The 21,912-nt window shown below is 39.2% G+C and overlaps 1 protein-coding gene across 1 annotated transcript; it reads left to right on the top strand.

Annotated features, from left to right (window-relative positions):
- The first annotated feature begins 498 nt into the window (after positions 1-498).
- Positions 499-21,477, top strand: MS4A14 (membrane spanning 4-domains A14). The gene is made up of 6 exons (XM_002927632.3): positions 499-668; positions 2,517-2,645; positions 5,180-5,230; positions 7,817-7,966; positions 10,907-11,005; positions 19,339-21,477. Exons 1-6 carry the CDS (start codon positions 531-533, stop codon positions 21,379-21,381), a joined length of 2,610 nt encoding a protein of 869 aa, XP_002927678.1. The 5' UTR covers positions 499-530; the 3' UTR covers positions 21,382-21,477.
- The last annotated feature ends 435 nt before the right edge of the window (positions 21,478-21,912 follow it).

Below are 21,912 nucleotides of genomic sequence, written 5' to 3' on the forward strand. Positions count from 1 at the left end.
AACTACAAGTGGGAAACTCCTTTCGAAAGAGGGTAGAAGAAATACAAATTTTAGAGACAGGTGGAGTATGGCTCCTTTTTCAGCCCCTTAGTAGGTTACGCTGGGCAACATAGTCTTTCTGTACCTCAGTATGGGCACTACAGAATAGTTACAGAAACTGTCTACAGAAACTAGAACATAAGGGATGCTCTGTAAGTTTCAGTTCCTTCATATTCCAGTACATAGGTACTGGGATTTGTTTTCACATACATCATGTATTCGTTTTGTGTTTACCACCTGCTTATAATCAAATTGCCAAGAAAGTAGGTCTTCTGGAAAACTGGACTGATCCTTCACCAGGATCCAGGGCCTGGATATGCTCCAGAATTCTAACACTCTATGACTCAATGACTGTGATTCTGTGGTTCTAGGAGTGAGGAGAGCAATCGCTAAGGCTCATTGCTAAGGGCTCCATGTGAAATTGATGTAAGACCATGATTTTAGCTGCAATGTTCAGTCACTCACTCTTTTAAGAGTTCTACCATTGAATCATGGAGTCATCATCCGAGGTCAAAAGATCGACCCCTGCCATCATTATACAACCAAATGATACAGTACTGACTGCATTTCCCTATGAACCTCATCCCTCTCTGCTGGGTTTCCTGAAGGGAGAACCAAAAGTCTTAGGGGTAAGTCCTCTCCCATCCATGGGTTTTCCTGGAAGGGAGAAAAGAAGCTATTTTCCCAGGTGTGTCTGCACGGATGCTTTGATTCCCCTTCTTTTCTCTCACTTTTTGTTGCTAATGTTTCCTTCTTGATTAATCATAAAAACCTCTAGTCATATGTTTGTACAAATAACTCGATCTTCAGTAGAAGAGCCAATATGTAGCCAATAATACTATTTCCCTAGATTTTGATAAACAAGAGAAATAAAAGTTCTGCTTAGAAATGCACACAGTTTGCCTTAGAAATGTCTTATTTATAAGCATGTCTTAGAAATGCTTCTGGGGGCTTATTTAACTCTGGGAAATAGAGTATTTATTTATTTAGAAAACATCTTTCTTTTTTTATTTAAATTCAATTAGCCAACATATAGTACACCATTAGTTTCACATGTAGAGTTCAGGTAATCATCAGCTGCACATAACACTCAGAGCTCATCACATCACCTGCCCTCCTTAATGCCCACCACCCAGTTACCCCATCCCCCCACCCACTTCCCCTCCAGTCAGTTTGTTTCCTATAGTTAAGAGTTTCTCATGGTTTGACTCCCTCTCTGATTTCTTCCCATTCAGTTTTCCCTTCCTTCCCCTATGATCCTCTGTGCTGTTTCTTATATTCCAAATACGAATGAAACCATATGATAATTGTCTTTCTCTGATTGACTTATTTCACTCAGCATCATACTTTCCAGTTCCATCCACGTCAATGTAAATGGTAAGATTTCATCCTTTTTGATGGCTGAGGAATATTCTATTGTAGATACAGACCATATCTTCTTTACCCATTTATCTGTTGATGGACATCTGGGCTCTTTCCACAGTTTGGCTACAACTTCCTAACACTGAGGAAATCCTGGGGCTATTTCATGAGGCATTAGTACTGCTCTCTGAATCCTAGCAGAGAGGATGCAGGAAACTGGTGTACTTTTTCCAAACATTTTATTGAGGAGGTGCACTCAGGGCGCGGTGGAACCTCCCTTAGCGCTAAAAGCCATTCGCGGAGAGGTTAAACTTCCTCTTTGTGCTGTTATAAGCATTGGGAGTTCTTTGAAAATTATAATCAAAGCTCCATAGTGAGCCACAGGGTAGCCAAAAAAACTTAAGTCATAAAGGTGCCTAGAGGAGAACCACTACTTGCAGGGCAGTGCTATAGAGTGTGGCCTGGGGAAAAACCCAGAATGCTTGAGGAGAAGCTGTGTCCTGAGAAGAGCTGCCAACCCCAAGACCAGCATGGTGCAGACTCCTAACAGGCTGAAAAACCCACTAGATCACTCTCACCTCTAGAGAGGCCCTTGCCTGAAGAGCAGATGGGACATAGAACTCACCCCAGCTTCTCTACTCTACATCAGCAAACTTCAAACTTTTAGAGAAGTGGGCTGAGCTGTAACTGCAAACGCCTATATTGGATGTGGAAAATGTGTGTGCTGAGGGGTGGGGATAACAGTAGGATGCTGGAGCTACCAAAGGGGAATAAGTTAAGGGTGAATAGTTTGCAGTCTCTGTCCTCAAGAAGCTTGCAAGCAGGTCAGGGTTATGGTTAAATCTGTCTGGTGCAAGGTAAATTGGTAATACCGGGGATATAATAGGTAGTTAGGGATGAGAGTGAGGAATGTGAACCTGAAGGACCCAGGTAAGTGTGATGAGGAAAGAGACACTGGAATTTCTGCAAATCTAAAGGCAGTTGGCACACAGAAAAGGAAGGCATTCATGTGGAAGGAGGTGTGACATAAGCATAACGGGATGCCCCAGGGACCTGGAAGAGTCCAAAGAGACTGGGGCACTTGTGATCTCATGGACCCATTTCTTTCCTCACAGGCTATCCAGATCCTGCTTGCACTGATCATTGTGGGCGTCGGAACTATATTTGCATTTAATTACATCAATTTCTCCCAGAAATTTCCCCTCGTTTTCCTCACAGGATACCCATTCTGGGGAGCACTTATTGTGAGTACTGTTAGTCAGGAGCTTTTGAAAAATTAAGGTCAAGGCTGGTTTGAACTGCTTCAGGTGTTGGAATAATGAAACCCGTGAATATGGTCCCCAAGGCGACCAGAGAGCCAATCCCTTCTGTGCCAAGAGAGTGATGCCGTTTGGTCACTGCATTACCAGCATCACAGTAATAACACTCTTAGGTGTACAGTGTTGTAAGTTTCCAAAGCCCTGTGTGTAGTGGAAGTCACGTGCTCCTTACTACCAATGGGAGATCAGATGGGCAAATATCCTACTTTCTCCTTTGCAAATACAGAAACGGAGTTTGAGAGTAGATAATAATTTTTATTTGAGTGTAGCTGACACACAATGTTACATTAGTTTCAGGTGTACTACATAATGATTTGACAAGTTTTTACATTATGCTATGCTCACAAATGTAGCTACCATCTGTCCACCAAACATCTCTATGACAGTATCACTGACGGTATGCCTTATGCTGTGCCATTTATTCCCATGACTTAGTCATTCCATAACTGGAAGCCTGTTTGTCCCTCTCCCCTTCATCCATTTTCTCCATTCCCCCTCCTCCCCTCCCCTCTGGCAACTGTTAGCTTGTTCTCTGTATTTATAGGTCTGAATCTGCTTTTTGTTTGTCCATTTTTTTTTATTCCATATATGAGTGAAATCACATGGTATCCTTTTCAGTTTGACTTACTTCACTTGGCATAATACCTTCTAGTTCCATCTGTGTGGTCTCAACTGGCACAACCTCATCCTTTTTATACCTGTGTAATATTCCACTGAATATACCACATCTTCCTTACCTATTTGTCTATCAATGGACACAGGTTGCTTCCATATCTTGGTTATTGTAAATAATGCTGCAATAAACATAGGGGTGCATATATCTTTTTGAATTAGTGTTTTTTGTTTTCTTTGGATAAATAATCAGTAGTGGAATTACTAGATCATATGGTATTTTTATTTTTAATTTTTTGAAGAACCTCCATACTATTTTCCACAGTGGCTATACTAATAGACATTCCCACCAACATTGCATGAGAGTTCCTTTTTCTCCACATCCTCACCAACACTTATTTCTTGTCTTTTTGATTTTAGTCATTTTAACAGGTGTAAGGCGATATCTCAATTATGGTTTTGACTTGCACTGATTAATAATGTTGAGCATCTTTCATTTGTCTGTTGGCTATGTGTACATCTTCTTTGGGAAAAATTTCTATTCAGGTCTTCTGCCAATTTTTTAATCAGATTGTTTGCTTTTTTTGGTGTTGAGTTGTATAAGTGCTTTATATATTTGGGATATTAACCCCTTATTGGATATATCATTTGCAAAAATCTTCTCCCATCCAGTAGGTTATCTTTTAAAATTTTGTTGATGGTTTCCTTCACTGTGCAAAAGCCTTTATTTTAAGGTAGTCCCAATAATTTTATTTTTGCTTTTGTTAAACCCTTGCCTTAGGAGTCATGTCCAGAAAAATGTTTCTATGGCCAATGTCAGAAGAATTACTGCCTGCGTTCCCTTCTAGGATTTTTATAGTTTCAGATTTAGGTGTTTAATCCATTTTGGGTTTATTTTTATGTCTGGTGTTAGAGAAAGTGGTCCAGTTTCATTCTTTTTTACATGTAGCTGTCTAGTTTTCCCAGCATCATTCATTGAAGAGACTGTCTTTTCCCCATTGTTTATTCTTACTTCCTCTATCACAGATTAATTGAACATATAATCATGGGTTTCTTTCTGGGTTTTCTATTCTGTTCTATTGATCTATATGTCTATTTTTGTGCCAGTGCCATACTGTTTTGATTACTGCAACTTTGTAGTATATCTTGAAATCTGGGACTGTGATACCTCCAGCTTGTTTTTCTTTCTCAAGATCGCTTTGGCTCTTCAGGGTCTTTTGTGGTTCCATACAAAGTACTTCAGTATTATTTGTTCTAGTTCTGTGAAAAATGCTGTTGGTATTTTGATGGGGATTACAGTGAGCCAAGATGTGGGAGCAACCTAAGGGTCCATAGATAGATAGATTCTTTATGTTCCAGATAAAGAAGTGGCTGAGATAACTATACTAGATTCAAGCCCTCATATCAGCCTTTAGAGAGATCTTCCATGAGAAAGTCTTCCTCCATCAGCTAGAGCAGACACAGTTTGCCCATCCCTTCCCTCTGCCAGGCCCAGAGCTCAGAATTATCTTTCTATTTAGAGCCCCGCTGGGCAAAACCTCTGGGTGGTATGTTTGGGACCTTAAGGAGGGGCCTGCCTCTTCCAGCTGACCCTGGCAAAAGGGGTATTTTTCAGTGCTGAGTATACCCAACACAATATTTCATCTTACATCAGTGCCTACTCTTCTTCCTTGATGCTCAGGTGGAAAAACTATATGGTCAAGGAGATTCACAGACATACAGACTACAATATAATCTCCAAAGGAAATTATAATATACAATGTTACGTTATAATTTACTTTGGAGATTATATTGTAAGGGAGTCAAACACATCACCTGTTAACTTTTATCTCTTTTCTTCTTAACAGTATGTTATTACAGGATACCTCACAGGAATTAATGACAAGGAAAAATGTCTGGTAAGTTACTTTTGTGACTTCTACATAATTTATGACCTTCTACTTGCTTTACATCATCTTTGTATATAAAGCCTTTAATAATTAAGGATCTCCTGGGAAAATCTTTGGACATCAAATTTGCAGTTCAGGTCATTCCTATTTGCCAATGTCACTGTTAGCCTTCACCCTTCTACTAATTCCCATTTCCCTGGTCAAGTAATCTGAAAGAGTTACTCATTGGAAACCATTCTACATTCCTCTAACTCAATGGTTCTTAATTGAGAATAATTTTGCCTCCTCCCCCAGAAATATCTGACAGTATCTGAAGACATTTTTAGTTGTCACAACTGGGTTTCAGGGTACTATTGTTACCTAGGGGTTGAAGTCAGGAATGTTTCTAAATATGCTAAAATGCACAGAAAGTCCACCACAACAAAAAATAAATGATCTAACCCAAAATGTCTGTAGTGCCAAATCTGAGAAGCCCTACTCTAACCAAAACCAATCCCAGGATCACTGTAATCTCCCTGCCCCTCACCCCCACCAACAGAAGCTTTTCTACGGGACCTGCCCAAAGTCTGCAGGAAAGAGTCTGACATTGATGGCAGATCATTCTGGGATAGAATCAAGGCTATCACTCATTGCTGTGTCAACTTGAAGGGAAAAGTACCTACTTCAAAGGGTTATTCTGAGAATTTAATAAGATATTACATTATGGGGGTGCCTGAGTGGCTCAGTCGGTTAAGTGTCTGTCTGCCTTTGGTTCAGGTCATGATCTCAGGGTCCTGCAATCGAGCCCCACATCAAGCTTCCTGCTCAGTGGGGAGCCTGCCTGCCCCTCTCCCTCTGCCCCCACCCCTGCTCGTGCTCTGTCTCGCTCTGCTCTCTCTCTCTCAAATAAATAAATAAAATCTTTTTTAAAAATATACTATGTATAAAAGATACTTAAAAATTTGCATTCCCTTCTAACAACTCATTTTTTTAAGACTCTAGAGATGTAAGGGTTCTCTTGAAGCCATTTTGACTGTGTTTTTATGGTCCTTTGTCATTTTCCTCCAGGCATAGCTATAGACCATAGGAAAGCTCTGAGGGGATGAAAGCCACCATCTCTCTCTACCTGTAGAAATAAATACAGACAATGCAGATAAAGTCCAAATGCTGCTGTTCTTTCCATATCAATTCCCTTCAGAGCTGAGGAATAAACTAAGGATAGGCAGACTGACCCCAGACTCACTGAGAGCTATGCAGAGGAAGGCAGGCAGGACACCACGGAGGCAGGAACACTGAATTAGGCATCCGAAGATCTGGCTTTCCATCCCAGCTCTGCCACCAACTGCAGGATTCACTTAGTCCCTGAATCTTATTCAGCTGTAATGTGGGGATAACAAGTGATCTGCCTACATCACAAAACCATAATGAGCATCAGATGAGACAAAGGCTGGGCATATTCTTTGTAAACCATAAAGCCCAATACTAACAGGGGGTTGCTTACTTAGAAATTTTAGTCCATTAAGGTCCTATGAGAGCCAGAACAGAGCCCAGAAAGAGCAAAGGACTGAGGATTGATAGAGATAGAATGTCTGTATGTCCCTGTGCATTTTCTACCAAAATGCCTGTTTGTAGTAAAGACTAGTGCTTGAGGTAAGCATTAAGTCATAGGTATACTTCCAAGTCCTGCCACACTAAGCCACAGCTGCTCCTGGATAGGACAGGCTGGGTAAATGTGTCACTGCATCTCTCATCACAACAGGCATACACAATCAAGATACAGTAAATATCTGAGATATGAGGCTTTTCTTTGTTTTTCCTTTAAAAAAGCAATAGCAGTGCTGGGAGCAGGTATGAATAAGACAGTTCCCCCTTCCTGGCATATAGTGGGGCAATCAGGACTTCTAATAATTTCCATGTTGGGACATTGAAATCAAGAACGGAAATCATTAAACTCCCGTTTAAATTTGTTGCCATCAGTAAATATGTTAGTGATTTAGTCGGTTACTGTTTGAATCCCTGGGAGAATGAATGAAAACCACACAAAGGCAGGACCTCATCTACTGTGTCAATCTTTGTGTCTCATGGGCCTAATGCAGTGCTGGACACGTAGCTGGGGCCCACTAAACACTTGTTAAAATAAATGAGTAAGTGAATACTGCCCTAAAATTAGGTGACATTATTCTCATTTTTTGAGGTAAAAATCGAGATTCCAAGAGATTAAGTTACCTTGTACAAGGCCCTTGTTCAATAGGATTCAAAATCAGGTCTAATTACAAGGTGAAGATATTTCCTAACACACCATTTTCCTTGTAGATTATGAAAGACCATGCGTGAGGATAAAATGAAAGTTTTCTTTAGCATTAACCATAGGGCACTCCTTCTTCTCTACCTGTTCTCTTTCTTGGCTTCCTAGCTCATTCTAAAATTTAGTTTGTCTTCTGACTTCAGTGAATCAGGATTTAACTTACCATGCCTTTCAGGCATACTGACCTGACAGAGCAATTCATCCCTGAGGCGTATTTGGAAAGACAAAGGCACTATGAATTTCTTACAAGGTATTTTTGGTTTGGGTTGGGTTTTATTTATTTTAATATTATTTTCAAAACTGTTTTTCAGGGACAAGGTGCCACGGCCATGAATGTTATCAGTTCCTTGGTTGCGGTGGCTGGGATTACTCTAACTATTATCAGCTACAGATACCAGCACAAGTACTGCCAGGTGCCTTCCCTCGAAGGAATATGTGTTATAGGTAGAATTCTTTTCAATGTAAGTGGTCCTACTCTGTACGGTGAATCTATATAATCTTATTTGAACTATGTTCATGATGCATCAATACATTACTTTTGATTACAAAAATGGAAGTTGAATTAGCATTTAAGCTGACTGTTGAGAAGTGTATTGTGATTCAGGATCTGAATCCTGGTTGTGTAAGTTCTCTGAGCCCCAGTTTCCTTTGTGTGGAACATGAAGATGATAAGAATATGTCCTGCATTGGGGTGTCATGAGGATTACTTAAATTGGAACACTGCCTGGCGCAGTGTAAACAGTCATAGGTTTTGGCTATTACTATTAGTACGACATGGATTGGATTAAATTCTACCTGTAAAGGAGTAAGGAGGAACAAAATGACCTAAAGTTTACTCAACTGGGGCGCCTGAGTGGCTCAGTCGGTTAAGTGGCTGCCTTCGGGTTTGGTCATGATCTCAGTGTCCTGGGATCAAAGCCAGCATCCCATCGCATCAGTTTCTCTGCTCAGCGAGGAGTCTGCTTCTCCCTCTCCTGCTGCCCCTCCCCCAGCTTGTGCTCTCTCTCTTACGATGTCTCTCTCAAATAAATAAATAAAATCTTTAAAAAATAAAGTTTACCCAGTTAATACTAACAACAAAATATAGTGGGAGCAGGTGTTTGAGCCACTTAATAAAGTATTTTAATAATTTTAGAACATAAGTCATTTTACACAAATGTAGCAATTTTATTCATTACAACAGATGAGATGTACCGTTGCCAGGAAACACAACTCTAAGTGTAATTTTCAGTATTTATCTAGTAAGCATTCAATGACATCATTTTTATGCATGTCAATGACTCCAAAAGGCCTTGCCCTTTACTTCACCAAGTAAATCCTGGGCTTTCATTTTATTTCTGCCAGCCACATCTTGAAGGCTTTTGTCTTAGAACATTAATGAGATTTGACCTGTTTGGATGGAAGTGAAAAAGAATCATGGGAAATTGTCTCCCCCAATAAAGGAGGAAAGAGAAAAGAGCTACCAGTTCCTGGATATGAGATCTTATTTAATCCTCACAATCATCCACAAAAGCAAGGCTAAGAACTCTCTCATATATTCTGAGATAAACTCCAGAATTAGATTCAAAAAAAGTTACTAAGGAAAGCCAGAAAACTATATGAGGAACACAGTCCTGTCCTAACTGGGCCAAGACAGACAGCATTATAATCCCTTACTCTTTTTTCCTAGTGGACAGGAGGCCACTACTGTACATTATGTTAGTATATGTCAGGAGGAAACTGTATACTTGACAGTTAAATATCCAGGTTTTTGACTCTGCATGGATGGCAACTGCAGGATTAGTTTCTATATACAGAATCAGGGAGAATCTGTTCCACGATCTCACGTGTATGACTCAACAATTCCTTGGTGTAACTTAAATATCACAAATAAGCTTTAAAAAAAAGCCAGGACAGTGGGCTCTAGACATCTCCTGAATGGACCTCTGTCCCAAAGACCAATCCACTGTCTACACTGTGGCCAGAGCCATCATTTAAAAATGCAAATCTGAGGGGCGCCTGGGTGGCACAGTGGTTAAGAGTCTGCCTTCAGCTCAGGGCGTGATCTCGGCGTTATGGGATCAAGCCCCACATCAGGCTCTTCTGCTATGAGCCTGCTTCTTCCTCTCCCACTCCCCCTGCTTGTGTTCCCTCTCTCGCTGGCTGTCTCTATCTCTGTCGAATAAATAAAAAATAAAACTTTAAAAAAAAAATGCAAATCTGAGCACATTACACAATGGCTTCTTGTGAAACACAGAATTAAGACCCAAATCTTAAAAGGCTTACAAGACCCTATAATACCTACCTTGCCTACGTTTGCAACATTGTTCCAGGTCTTTGTCCTTCTTACTCCACACATCCGGCACTTCCTCAAATTCCTTAATGTATTAAATACCCACTGTCCCAGGACCATAAGACAAGCTTTCTCTTGCTTCCAATGTTTCCCAGCCTGGTGCCTACCCTTTTCCACCTCCCCAGTTAAAACTCTTCATTCTTGAACCTCAGTTTAAACTTCACTTCATTGAGGAGTCCTTCCTGATTGCACCTCTACCCTTCCCAGTGCTGACCTCTTTGGAACTCCCATTACAGTAGTGTGTAGCTCCCAATATTTTTCATGGCACTTATCACACCTCGGTTAAGTAAATAATTGTCTAATTATTTGCCACTGTTTGCCTCCCTTTATTATAAGTTCCACAATGACCAGGAACAGGACCATCTTGCCCAACAGCAAATTTACAGTAGACACTTCATACATTTCGGTTTTACCAACAAATGGGGGAATACCCAAGCTTCTGAATGTGTTGCAGGGAAACCAAGCTTCAGACAGACTCAGTCGCTTGACCAGGTTAAGTGTGGCCTGACTGCACCCTGCTTTTCCAGTCTCCCCAACCCAAGCTTTCTGGACACCACGCTATTTCTTACTCTGCTTTTTGATCTAACCATTATCTTAAAGCAGAGTGTGCAGAACAGCAGTCTGTGGGTTATATCCAGCCTGCAGATATGTTCTATTTGGTTTACACAAGTGAATGAATAGCTGGAAAATGTCACATTAAAAATATGCATATCCAGCTTCCTTAGGAAAGAAAAAAAAAAATCATGGGACCCATGTTCCCACATGGTAACCATTGCTCAGAACTGATTAATGGACACATTCTAGGAACACTTATTCTCTACTGTCTCCCCTCTTAACTGTTCCACTCATTTGGGATGGTTGCCTGCCTCCTATAAGCACTGGAGTTTGTGATCCACACTTATCAAAATGACGTAAGATGAAAATTGTTCAATCACTGATGGCTCTGGGAGCATCTAAAATGTGGGTTTTCCCCTATTTGGTCCTACAGTATAAGTAGTCCTTGGCTTATATCTTTAAAATGATACAGCTTTCATTCCAAATGCCATATATTTATCCTTATTATTTGCAGGGAATTTTGTCAGTCTTACTGGTCATCAGTATAGTAGAGCTCAGCATTGCTGTGACTATTGCCTCCTTCAGAAGCAAGTGCTGGACAAACTCCGATGAGGTGAGTTCAGTGGTGTTATAAGAACAGATTCCTATTGGGACACTGCAAGATGACCTCTGGTCTAATAGCTGCCAAAGCAGTATTTTCAGATGCTGAACTAAAACTTCTTTTTTTTTTTTAAAGATTTTTTTATTTATTTGACAGAGATAGAGACAGCCAGAGAGAGAGGGAACACAAGCAGGGGGGAGTGGGAGAGGAAGAAGCAGGCTCATAGCAGAGGAGCCTGACGTGGGGCTCGATCCCATAACGCCGGGATCACGCCCTGAGCCGAAGGCAGATGCGTAACCGCTGTGCCACCCAGGCGCCCCTGAACTAGAACTTCTAAGGTGAAGAGGGTCAAGGAGAGATAAGCTTAACATTGATGGCTCACTCCACACTTTGAGATGACTATGCCTCTTTTTCCTGCCCTCTGCGATATCCAGTAGACTCTGTTCAGACATTGCACCTTATCTCCCTGACAAAATACATGAAGAGAAACAGACTTACTGGGAACCCATATTACTATGTCATGGGGAGCTTACACCTGGGCCATAAGGGTGTGTGAGACAATCCCCTCACCAGAAGGGAAGGAGAGAAGAAAAATAAAATTTAACAGCAATACTCATCAAAACTATCAAGACTCCCTTATTTTACCTTTGAAAGAACTAAAGCACAGAGTACCCTTTCCAGTGTCACAGAACATCAGGGTTCTGACTAAAATAATGAGGCTCCAGAGCCTGCTGTCTCAATCCCAAAAAAACCATTCCACGCCCTGTGTAAGGTGGGTGTTTTTCTTTTACATCAATTTTATAGAAGTTTAATTTACTAACAGTAAAATGCACCCATTGTAAGTGTACCTAATTCAAGGAGTTTAGACAAATTGTAAACCCCTCTTTAGCTACCATCATAATCAAGATACAGTGAATTCCTAGGGTGCCTGGGTGGCTCAGTTGGTTAAGCATCTGCCTTCAGTTCTGGTGATGGTCTCAGAGTCCTGGGATCCAGCCCCTCATCGGGCTCTCTGTTCAGCAGGGATCCTGCTTCTCCTTCTCCCTCTGCTGTTCCCCTTGCTTGTGCTCTCTCTCACTCTCCTCAAATAAATAAAATCTTAAAAAAAATATACAGTGAATTCCTATCACCCCAAAAAATTCTCTGGAACCTCTTCACAGCCAGTATCTCTGTCTTGATAAGTTTTTACTTTTTCAATCTTCATATACATGGATCATAAATAAGTACTCTTTGTGTCCAGACTTCCTCCACCAAGAAACATATCCATGAACTTCATCCATGGTGTTGCATGTATCAATACCATGTTCCTTTTACGTGAGGTCACGCCACAATTTGTTTATCTGTGAACTTCCTGATGTGCATTTGGTTGCCATGGAACATTTGAGTTCATGTCTTTGTTGTAGACATACAGTTTCATTTCTCTTGGAGCGTCATATCTAGGATTTGGTTGCTAGGTCAGATGGCAAGTGAATGTTTAACTTTGTAAGAAAATGTCAAACGGTTCTCCAAAGTGGCTATATCATTTTGCCTTCTTATCAGCAATATATGAGAGGTATATAACATTGATGGTTCACTCCACCCTTTGAGATAACTATGCTTCTTTTTCCTGTCCTCTCTGCTATCCAGTCATCTCTGTTGAGACATAGCTCCTTATCTCCCCGCCAGGTTGCTCCATATAATCACCAACACTTGGAATTGCCAGTTGTATTACTAATTTTGCTCTTCTTGCGGGCATATTGTGGAATTTCATTGTAGCTTTAATTTGCATTTCCCTGATGACAAATGATGATGAGCTTTTTTGTGTTTATTGTGCATTTGTATATCTTCTTTTTTTTGGAGATGTGTCTGTTAGAATCGTTAGCCAACTTTTATTGCATTATCTTATTGAGTTATAAGAACTTAAATAATTCTTAATACAAGTCTTTTTTTGAGATATGTGTATTGCTAATATTTTCCCCAGCCTTGGCTTGCCTTTTCATTTTCTTAGTAGTTTCTTTCAAATAACAAACTTGCTGAAGTCCAACTTATGATTTATTTTCTTTTATGGTTAGTCCTTTTTGTGTTCTAACAAAGCTTTGCTTATACCAAGACTGTAAAGATTTTCTTCTCTATTTTCTTGTAGAAGTCTTATAGTGTTAGTTTTTGTGTTTAGGTCTGTAACAGATTTCAAGTTAACTTCTACATATTATATAGCTGTGAGGTAAGAAGTTCATGCACCCCCCACCATGGAGAAACCCAGCTATGCCAGCGCTATTTGTTGAAAATACATTGTTTTCCCCCACTACTTGGCACCTTGGTTGAAAATTAATTCACCTCTTATTTATAGGTCTCTTTTGGACACTATTTTGTCCCATTGATCTGTATGTCTATCCTTCCACATATTACACACTGTCTTAGTTTCTGCAGGTTTCGTATAGTAACCTTTTTTTATTGTGGTAAAATATACATAGCGTACTATTTATCATCTTAGCCATTTGTTAAGTACACAATCCAGTGGCATTAAATATATTCAGAATGATGTGTAACCATCACCACTATATGCCCAAAACTTTTTCATCATCCCAATATAAACTCTGTACCATAAACATAACTCCCCTTTCTTCCACCTTCCACCCCCTGGTAACTTCTAGTCTATTTTATGTCTCTATGTCTACTTTCCATTATCTACTGATTATTCCAGATAATTCATAAAAGTGGAATCATATAATACTTCTCCTTCTGTATCTGTTTTACTTGACTAAACATGTTATCCAGGTTCATTCATATTCATCTATCAAAATTTCATTCCTTTTATAGATGAACAGTAGTCCATTTTGTGTATATTCCACATTTTGTCTATCTATTCATCTGCTGATGGACACAGCTTTTTTGCACCATTTGGCTATTGTGGACAATGCTTCTAGGAACGCTGGTATACAAATATCTGTTCTAGTTAATTCTTTTGGATATGTATCTAAGAGTGTAATTCCTGGGTCATATGGCAGTTCTGTATATAGACTTTTGAGAAACTGCAAAAATGTTCTGACAATGGCTGCATCATTTTACATTCCCATCAGCAGTGCACAAGGGTTCCAATTTCTCCACATCCTCACCAAAATTTGTTATCTCTTTTCATTATAATTACCATCCTAATGGGTATGCAGTGGTAGATACCTCATTGTGATTTTGATTTGAATTTCCTAGCAATTAGTGACGTTGAGTATCTGTTCATGTACCTATTGATTGTATATCTTCTTTGGAAAAATGTTTATTATAGTCCTTTGCCCATTTTTAATTGGGTTGTTTTTGTTGTGGTTGTTGAACTGTGGGAGTTCTTTATATATTCTGGATATTAACCCCTTAGTAGATATATGATTTGCAAATATTTTCTGTCATTCTCTAGGTGTCTTTTCCTGTTCTTGACAGTTTTTGATGCACAACAGTTCTTAATTTTGATGAAGTTCAATTACTACTTGTTTCTTTTGTTGTCTGTGTTTTCAGTGTCATATCCATGGAATCACTGCCAAATCCAATGTCATGAAGAATTCCTTCAATGTTTTCTATGAGTTTTGCAGCTTTGGCTACTTTTGGCATTAGATCTTTGATCTATTTTGAGTTCAATTTTATATATGGTGTAAGGCAAGTCTCCAAATTCATTTTTTGCATGTGGATATCCAGTTTTCCAGCACTATTTGTTGAGACTATCCTTTCCCCCACTGAATGGTCTTGGCACTCTTGTCAAAAATCAATCTATGAGGGTGCCCAGGTGGCACAGTCAGTTGAGCATCCAACTCTTGGTTTCAGCTCAGGTCATGATCTCAGGATGATAGGACTGAGCTCTGCGTCAGGCTCCACGCTCACCCTTGTATTGGGGACATAAATCTCATTTGGTCATGATGAATAATCCTTTTGATATATTGCTATATTTGACTTACTGATATTTTGTTGAAAATTTTTGCATCTACATAGACAAGAGATATTGTTAATTTCCTATTCTTGCAATGTCTTTATCCGGCGTTGGTATCAGGGTAATGTCAGCCTCACAGAATGAACGGAAAATTTTTCCCTTCTCTTCAATTTTTTGGAAGAGTTAAGAGAATGAATGGTATTAATTCTTCTTTAATATTTGTGAATTTTTCAGTTTTCCTTGTATCATTAGTTTCTATCTTCATCCAGGTATGGCCAGAAAAGGCACTTTGTAGGGTATCTTTTAACTCTATTGAGACTTGCTTTGTGGCATAATATGTGGTCTATTCTGAAGAATGCCCCATGTGCACTTAAGAAGAGTATGCTTTTTGCTGTTGTTGGTTGCAGTATTCAGGATATGTCTGTCAAGTCTAATTGGCTTACTGTGTTGTTTAAGCCCTTTATTTCTTTATCATCTGTCTGGTCATTATACCAATTTTGAAAGTAGGGTATTGAAGCCTCCAACTATTCTTGCTGAAATATTTCTCTCTTCCACTTTATCAATTTTGCTTCATATATTTTGAGGGTCTGTTATTAGATGTATAAAAGTTTATAATTGTTGTATCTTCATCTTCTATTGAAACTTTTATTAATATATAAAGTCCTTCTTTGTCTCTATAACCTTTTTTGATTTTAAAGTTTATCTGATATTAGTATAGCCTCCCCCTCAAGTTTTCTTTTGGTTGCTTTTTGCATGGAATAGTTTTTTTCAATAATTTCACTTTCAATCTCTTTGTGCCTTTGGATCTACAGTGAGTCTCTTGTACACAGTATATAATTGAACTGTTTTGTTTTGTTTTTTATCCATTCACGCCATCTCTGTCTCTTGACTGCAGAGTTTAAACCTTGTACATTTAAAGTAAATGCTAATAAGATGAGCTTCTACCATTTTTTATTTGCTTTCTATATGCCTTATAGCAAGTCACTTAGGCTCTGTTCACTTTTTTAAATTCTTATTCTGTTCCTCAGACTCAATAATTTCAATTGCTCTACCTTCAAGTTCATTGGTTATTTCTTCTGCCTCCTCAAATCTGCTTTGGAGCCCCTCTTGTGTATATTTTATTGTACTTTTCAGCTCCAGAAATTCCTTTGAGTTCTGCTTTATAATTATATCTCTTCATTGATACTCTGATTTTGTTCATACATCATTTTCCTATATTTGCCCATGACTTTCTTTAGCTCTTTCAGCATCCTTAATATAGTTGTTTCAAAGTCTTTATCTAGTAAGCATGATGTCTGGGCTTCCTTGGGTATGTTTGTGTTCATTAATTTTGTTTCATTGAATCGGCCATACTTTCCTGATTCTTTGTATATCTTGGGATTTCTTTTGTTGAAAAGTCAACATTTGAATCTTATTATGTGTTAACTCTGGAAATCAGATTATCCATCTGCCTTTGGGTTTTGCTGAGGGGTTTTGTTTGTTTGTTTTATTGCTGTAGAGCATCTCTGTGCCAGAGATAAGCCTGAGAGGAAAGCTTCAGGTCTTCTCAAGTCTATTCTGAGCCTGCATCATTTCCTGGGCATGCATGGTGGGCATTCTCCCATAAATACCATTGCTTTTAAATATCAAGAAAACAAAACAAAACAACCCAAAAAGCCCAAAAAACAAAAATAGTTGGAAGCTGAATAGTTTCTTCTAGAAGCTGTTTCAGCCAGTATGGGTTGAAATAATGGCATCTAGCCTCTGTGCCTACACATCAGTGATCAGAAGCAGCAATCTGCAATAAGAATACAGAAACCTGATATTTGGAAGACGTGATCCTAATTGCCCATCCTGGCTCCAGCAACATGGGTTGCCATCCCCCAGCTGCCTGTCAGGGGCTCGGAGTGAGAGATAGGTAGTCGCTACTATGCTGAAGGCTTAAATTGACTGACATAACCCACGAATTTACTAGCTAAGCTTTCCACTGGAAGCTGCAGGTGTTCACATAGACTCCAGAGTTGCAAAATAGTTATTTCAGAGTGTTTCTGCCAGTACAATTGCTGTACAGAAGAACAGACAGATTCCAGGAGCTCCCTAATTCTGCTTTCTTCTTTGAGGTTACCCTAGAATAATTCTTAAAATCAGAGAGTGGAAATCTTCTAACTTTGTTGTTTTCAAAATCATTTTTGGCTGTCCTACATCCTATAGATTTCCATATAAGTTTTAGAACTAGCTTATCAATTCCTAAAAAAATGTTGCTAGGATTTTGATTGGAGTTTCACTAAACTTATAAATGATTTAGGAAAAAATTACTTGTTAGTAATATTAGTCTGCTTGCCCATGTCATAGAATACGTCTATATTTTCTTACATATCCTTTTATTTCTCTCAGTAATATTTTGTAGTTTTCAATGTATAAGTCTTTAGCATATTTTGTTAAATTTATCCCTAAATATTTCATGCTTTTTCCTGCTATCATACATGTATTTTAAAACTTTATTTTCCTAATATCCATTCCTACATACAGAAATGCAATTTATTTTTATATACTGGTATACATTTAATTCACTAGTGCAAGTTCTAACTTCCATAAAGCACTAGAACACAAATACAATTTGGCCAAGTTCTTTGTCACTTTATAGCCAAGATCACTTTTCTTCTAGTCTCCAATAACATATTCCTCGTTTCTGTCTGAGACCTCATCAGAATGACCTTTATCTTTCATATTTCCACCAACATTTCATTCAGAATTACTTAGGTATTCTCTAAGAAGACTGAGGCTTAATCTATGGCTCTCCTTTTCTCTTCCTGGGCCCTCACCACAACTGCCCTTAATGGTCCATTCACAGCAATATAAGCTTTTTCTAGTATGCACCTCCAAACTCCTCCAGTCTCCAAACATTACCCAGTTCCAAATCTGCTTCTACATTTTTAGATATTTGTTACAGCAGGACTCCCACCTCTTGGTATCTATTTATGTCTGAGTCCATTTGGGCTGCTGTACCAAAGACAGGGTTGCTTAAACAACAAATATTTATTATTCATAGTTCTGAAAGCTGGGAAGTCCAAGATTCAGATTCAGGCATATTCAGATTCCTGATTCATAGCTGGTAACCTCACTGTGTCCTTGAATGGAGTAGGAGGCAAGGGAGCTCTGTTGGGTCCTTTTATAAGGGCACTAACTCCATTTACAAGGGCTCAGCCCCATTATCTAATCTCCCTCCCAAAGTGTCTACCTCTAAATACCACCACATTGGAGATTAGGTTTCAACATATAAATCTGGAGGGACACAAACGTTCAATTTAGAGCACCCAGTGTACTATCTAACAATACCTAACTGCTTACCATCTGCCATCACACAATGCTGCATCATAACATAGTGTTTTGGTACCCACTGTTTCTTTCTACCTGGATTTCAACTCTTATCTTACTTCATCTGAACTTTTTGCCTAAGGAATTCCTACTCATCCACCAAGACATGGATCCAATGTCACTCTTCAATGAAGCATTTCCTGGCACTCAAAATTAGGTCATCTTCTACACTTCCATAAAGCATTTAGTACCTATTTCTATAATAGCATTTGCTAAATTGTATCGCTATCTATTTATATCTTGGTATATCTATCATTGTGAGTACCTTACAGATGAAACCCACATCCAATTATTTTTGATCTCCAGTATCTAGTTCATCTAGTAGGTGAATAGTAAATCATTATAAAACTGAATATATGGGGATAGCTGGGTGGCACAGTCAGTTAAGCATTGGACTCTAGGTTTCAGCTCAGGTCTGATCTCAGGGTCATGAGATTGAGCCCCGCATTGGGCTCCACACTCAACGAGGAGTCTGCTTGAATTTCTCTCTCCCTCTTCCTCTGCCCCTCCCTAGTGCTCTCTCTTCCTCTCACTGAAATAAATAAATCTTTTTTAAAAACCAAAAAACTGAATATATGAGTATTAAGTGGATAATTTTTTTAAAGATTTTATTTATTCATTTGACAGAGAGAGAGAGACAGCTAGTGAGAGAGGGAACACAAGCAGGGGGAGTGGGAGAGAAAGAAGCAGGCTCCCAGCGGAAGAGCCTGACGTGGGGCTTGATCCCAGAGCACTGGGATCACACCCTGAGCCGAAGGCAGACGCTTAACAACTGAGCCATCCAGGCGCCCCTAAGTGGATAATTTTTAATTTCTGAGACACTTTATAATATTAAGTATAGGAAGAATATTTCAGACAATCTTAATCAAATTTCTCTTTTCAATATTTGAGATAATGGTGGGTGATGACTTGTCCAAAATAAAACCAATGAGTTGATGGCAAAGGCAGTGCTAGTAATGGTATTTGTTTTCTGACACCTTGTGTAGATGTTATGTTCTATCTACTATCTTAAGGCAGAGATGAAAAATCATTTGGGAATAAAGAAAAAAAGAACATCAAAATTTGGTTGTTACATAAATGTTTTCCCTACCCCTTGATTTTATAGATTGTATTTTTCTTGCCTTCGGATGTTACTCAAGATAGTGAACTATCTGCCCCTGAAGAAAATGCCACAATACAATTTGAGCTTCAAGAACAGTCTTCCACTGATGATTCCACAACAAACAAGCAACCTGTTTTCATTGGAGGCTATACTTTCTTCAAGTTAAGAATCTCAAAAAATCCGTTGGCCTTTCGACATTCAAGGAGGAGAAGTAGCAATATTTATTATACATCTTCTGAATCTATGCTAGATGAACAATGTAAAAATATCCCTCCACCTTCACAACTTCATGAAGAACAAACTAAGCTGAAACCTTTGCCTCCCACATCAGATAAAAAGCCCACAGAAAATATTCCATACACCGAACAACTGAAAGATGAAGATCTAAAACCTGCTATTGCACAATCCCCAAAAAGGCAAACCCAGCTGCTGCAGCCTCTAGCTTCACCACTCCAAGTTATTCCATCCTATTCTATAAAAAAACTCCAAGCGTTACCACCCAAAGACTTGCTATCCCACACTCTGCCGGTACAAGCCCCAAAACCCTATGTTACACATCCTCATGGCCCAACATCGGAAGACATGCCGTACCAAGACCTATCATCCCAAGACACACAATCCCTAGATATCCCATCTCAAAATGTACCATACCAAGACATATCATATCAGAATGCACCATACCAAGACATGGCATCCCAAGACATGCTGTCCCCATATCCACCACCCCAAGGCATAACTAACCAAGATCTGGTTTCCCAAGTACCAGCTCTGCCAGCACAAGTCGTGCTATTTGATGCTCCAACATTTCATGCTGCACAGTCCTCTAATATACAACGTCCAGATCAGCAGTCCCTTCAACAACAAAATCAGCAAGTTATGCAAGTAGCATATCAAGACATGCAATCAGAAGTCAAGTTACTGACCCAAGAATGGAAATCTAAGGAGGAATTCCACAGCAGGAAATTCTCAAAGTGGCAATCCCTAGACCGGCAAAACAAAAACTGGCAATCTCTAAAGTCAAATAATTTAGAGGAGCAAAACAAAGTCTTGCAATATCCAAAACAGAAATCCCCAGACCGGCAAATCCAAGGCCAGCAATCCCCAAAAAGGAAATCCCTAGATGAGCACATCAAGGACTGGCTATCCCCAAAGAGGCACTCCACAGATAAGCAAATCCAAGTTAAGCAAGACAGACAGAAACACCCAGGTCAGCAAGCTGAAGGCCAGCTGGCCCAATGGGAACAATCCCAAAGGCAACAATCCTCCTTTGGACAAAGTGAAGATCAACAGGACAAAGAGAAGCAATCCCCAAAGAAGCAACACAAAGATAGACAAGATAGAGCTCTACGGGTTTATAAGGAGCAAGCCCTCATGAAACACACCCATCAAGCCGAAGACCTGCAGGTCCAAGAGCAGCTACATCAAGATGGGCAATTCCAAATCCAGGAGTACCAAGGCTGGCAATTTTCAGGCCAACAATCCCAAGACTGGAGAGTTCAAAGCTGGAGAAGCAAAGATTGGAAAGTGCAGGAAATACAATTAGAAATGCCGCATTCCCTAAAGTGGGAATCTCAAATCTGGCAAACCCAAGATCTATTAGAGAAAGAATCTGTAAAGCAGAAAGCTCTACAACAAGAAGTCCAAACTGTGCACGCCATAACTCGACATCAACAATTACAAAGCATTCCATTTCAAGACAGTCAGTATCAAGATAAGAACCAACAAGAACTTAAATCCACAGATACCCAAAAAGAATCTATCCAAACAGACACCATGCAAACAAAAGACAACAAACTAAAAGACATGAAACAGGAGAGCCAAAACCTATACGACCTGCAGTCAGAAGACAAAAAGCCAGATTTTAATTGTTCCTCCTGCCAAAGCTCAGTACAAGACACACATTTCACTTCTACGTCTGATATAAATTCAGAACAAGATGTGCAGAAAAACATTTCAACTTGCTCAACTTCATACCAAGAAGATATTACTTTAACTTCTACCTCATGTTACCCTAAAGACGAAGAGCAACCTGAAGACTACGACTAACATGCAAACTCTACCCAAATGCCACACTGCTCCTAATTATGGAAGCAAAACAAGGAAGAACCTATGTTCTCAAGTATAGTTGCTACCTTATCCACTCAGGAGAAAACAAAGGGCATGCAGAACACTCAATGGATTTGTCCTTAATTAAAATAAAATGGCAACAAATATTAATGCTGTATCAAAACTTTCTGGGTTTGAAGGAGTAATTCACATTTAAATTCTGTTACCAGTATGAGTGTTTTAATTTATGATCACTAATTCAGGTTACAGCTGAATACATTTTTTACTGAAGTATAGTTGACATACAATATTAGTTGCAGGCATACAATGTACTGATCTGACAATTATATACATTATGAAACGCTCACCACGTACGTGTAGTTACCATTTGTTACCATATGAAGTTATCGTAATATTATTGACTATATTACCTATGCTGTACTTTTAATCCTGTTTATTTTAAAACTATAAGTTGTACCTCTTATCCTCGTCACCTATGTCACCTACCCCCCCCAAACCACCAGTTTTTTC

Source organism: Ailuropoda melanoleuca, chromosome 16 (assembly GCF_002007445.2).
Source record: "Ailuropoda melanoleuca isolate Jingjing chromosome 16, ASM200744v2, whole genome shotgun sequence".
In the NCBI taxonomy this organism is placed as follows: Eukaryota; Metazoa; Chordata; class Mammalia; order Carnivora; family Ursidae; genus Ailuropoda; species Ailuropoda melanoleuca.

Excerpts from the sequence above, each read along its gene's own strand:
- MS4A14 (XM_002927632.3), top strand. The coding sequence starts at position 531 with ATGGAGTCATCATCCGAGGTCAAAAGATCGACCCCTGCCATCATTATA. Across the intron at positions 2,646-5,179 it reads CATTCTGGGGAGCACTTATT|TATGTTATTACAGGATACCT; the intron begins GTGAGTACTGTT and ends TCTTCTTAACAG. Across the intron at positions 5,231-7,816 it reads ATGACAAGGAAAAATGTCTG|GGACAAGGTGCCACGGCCAT; the intron begins GTAAGTTACTTT and ends ACTGTTTTTCAG.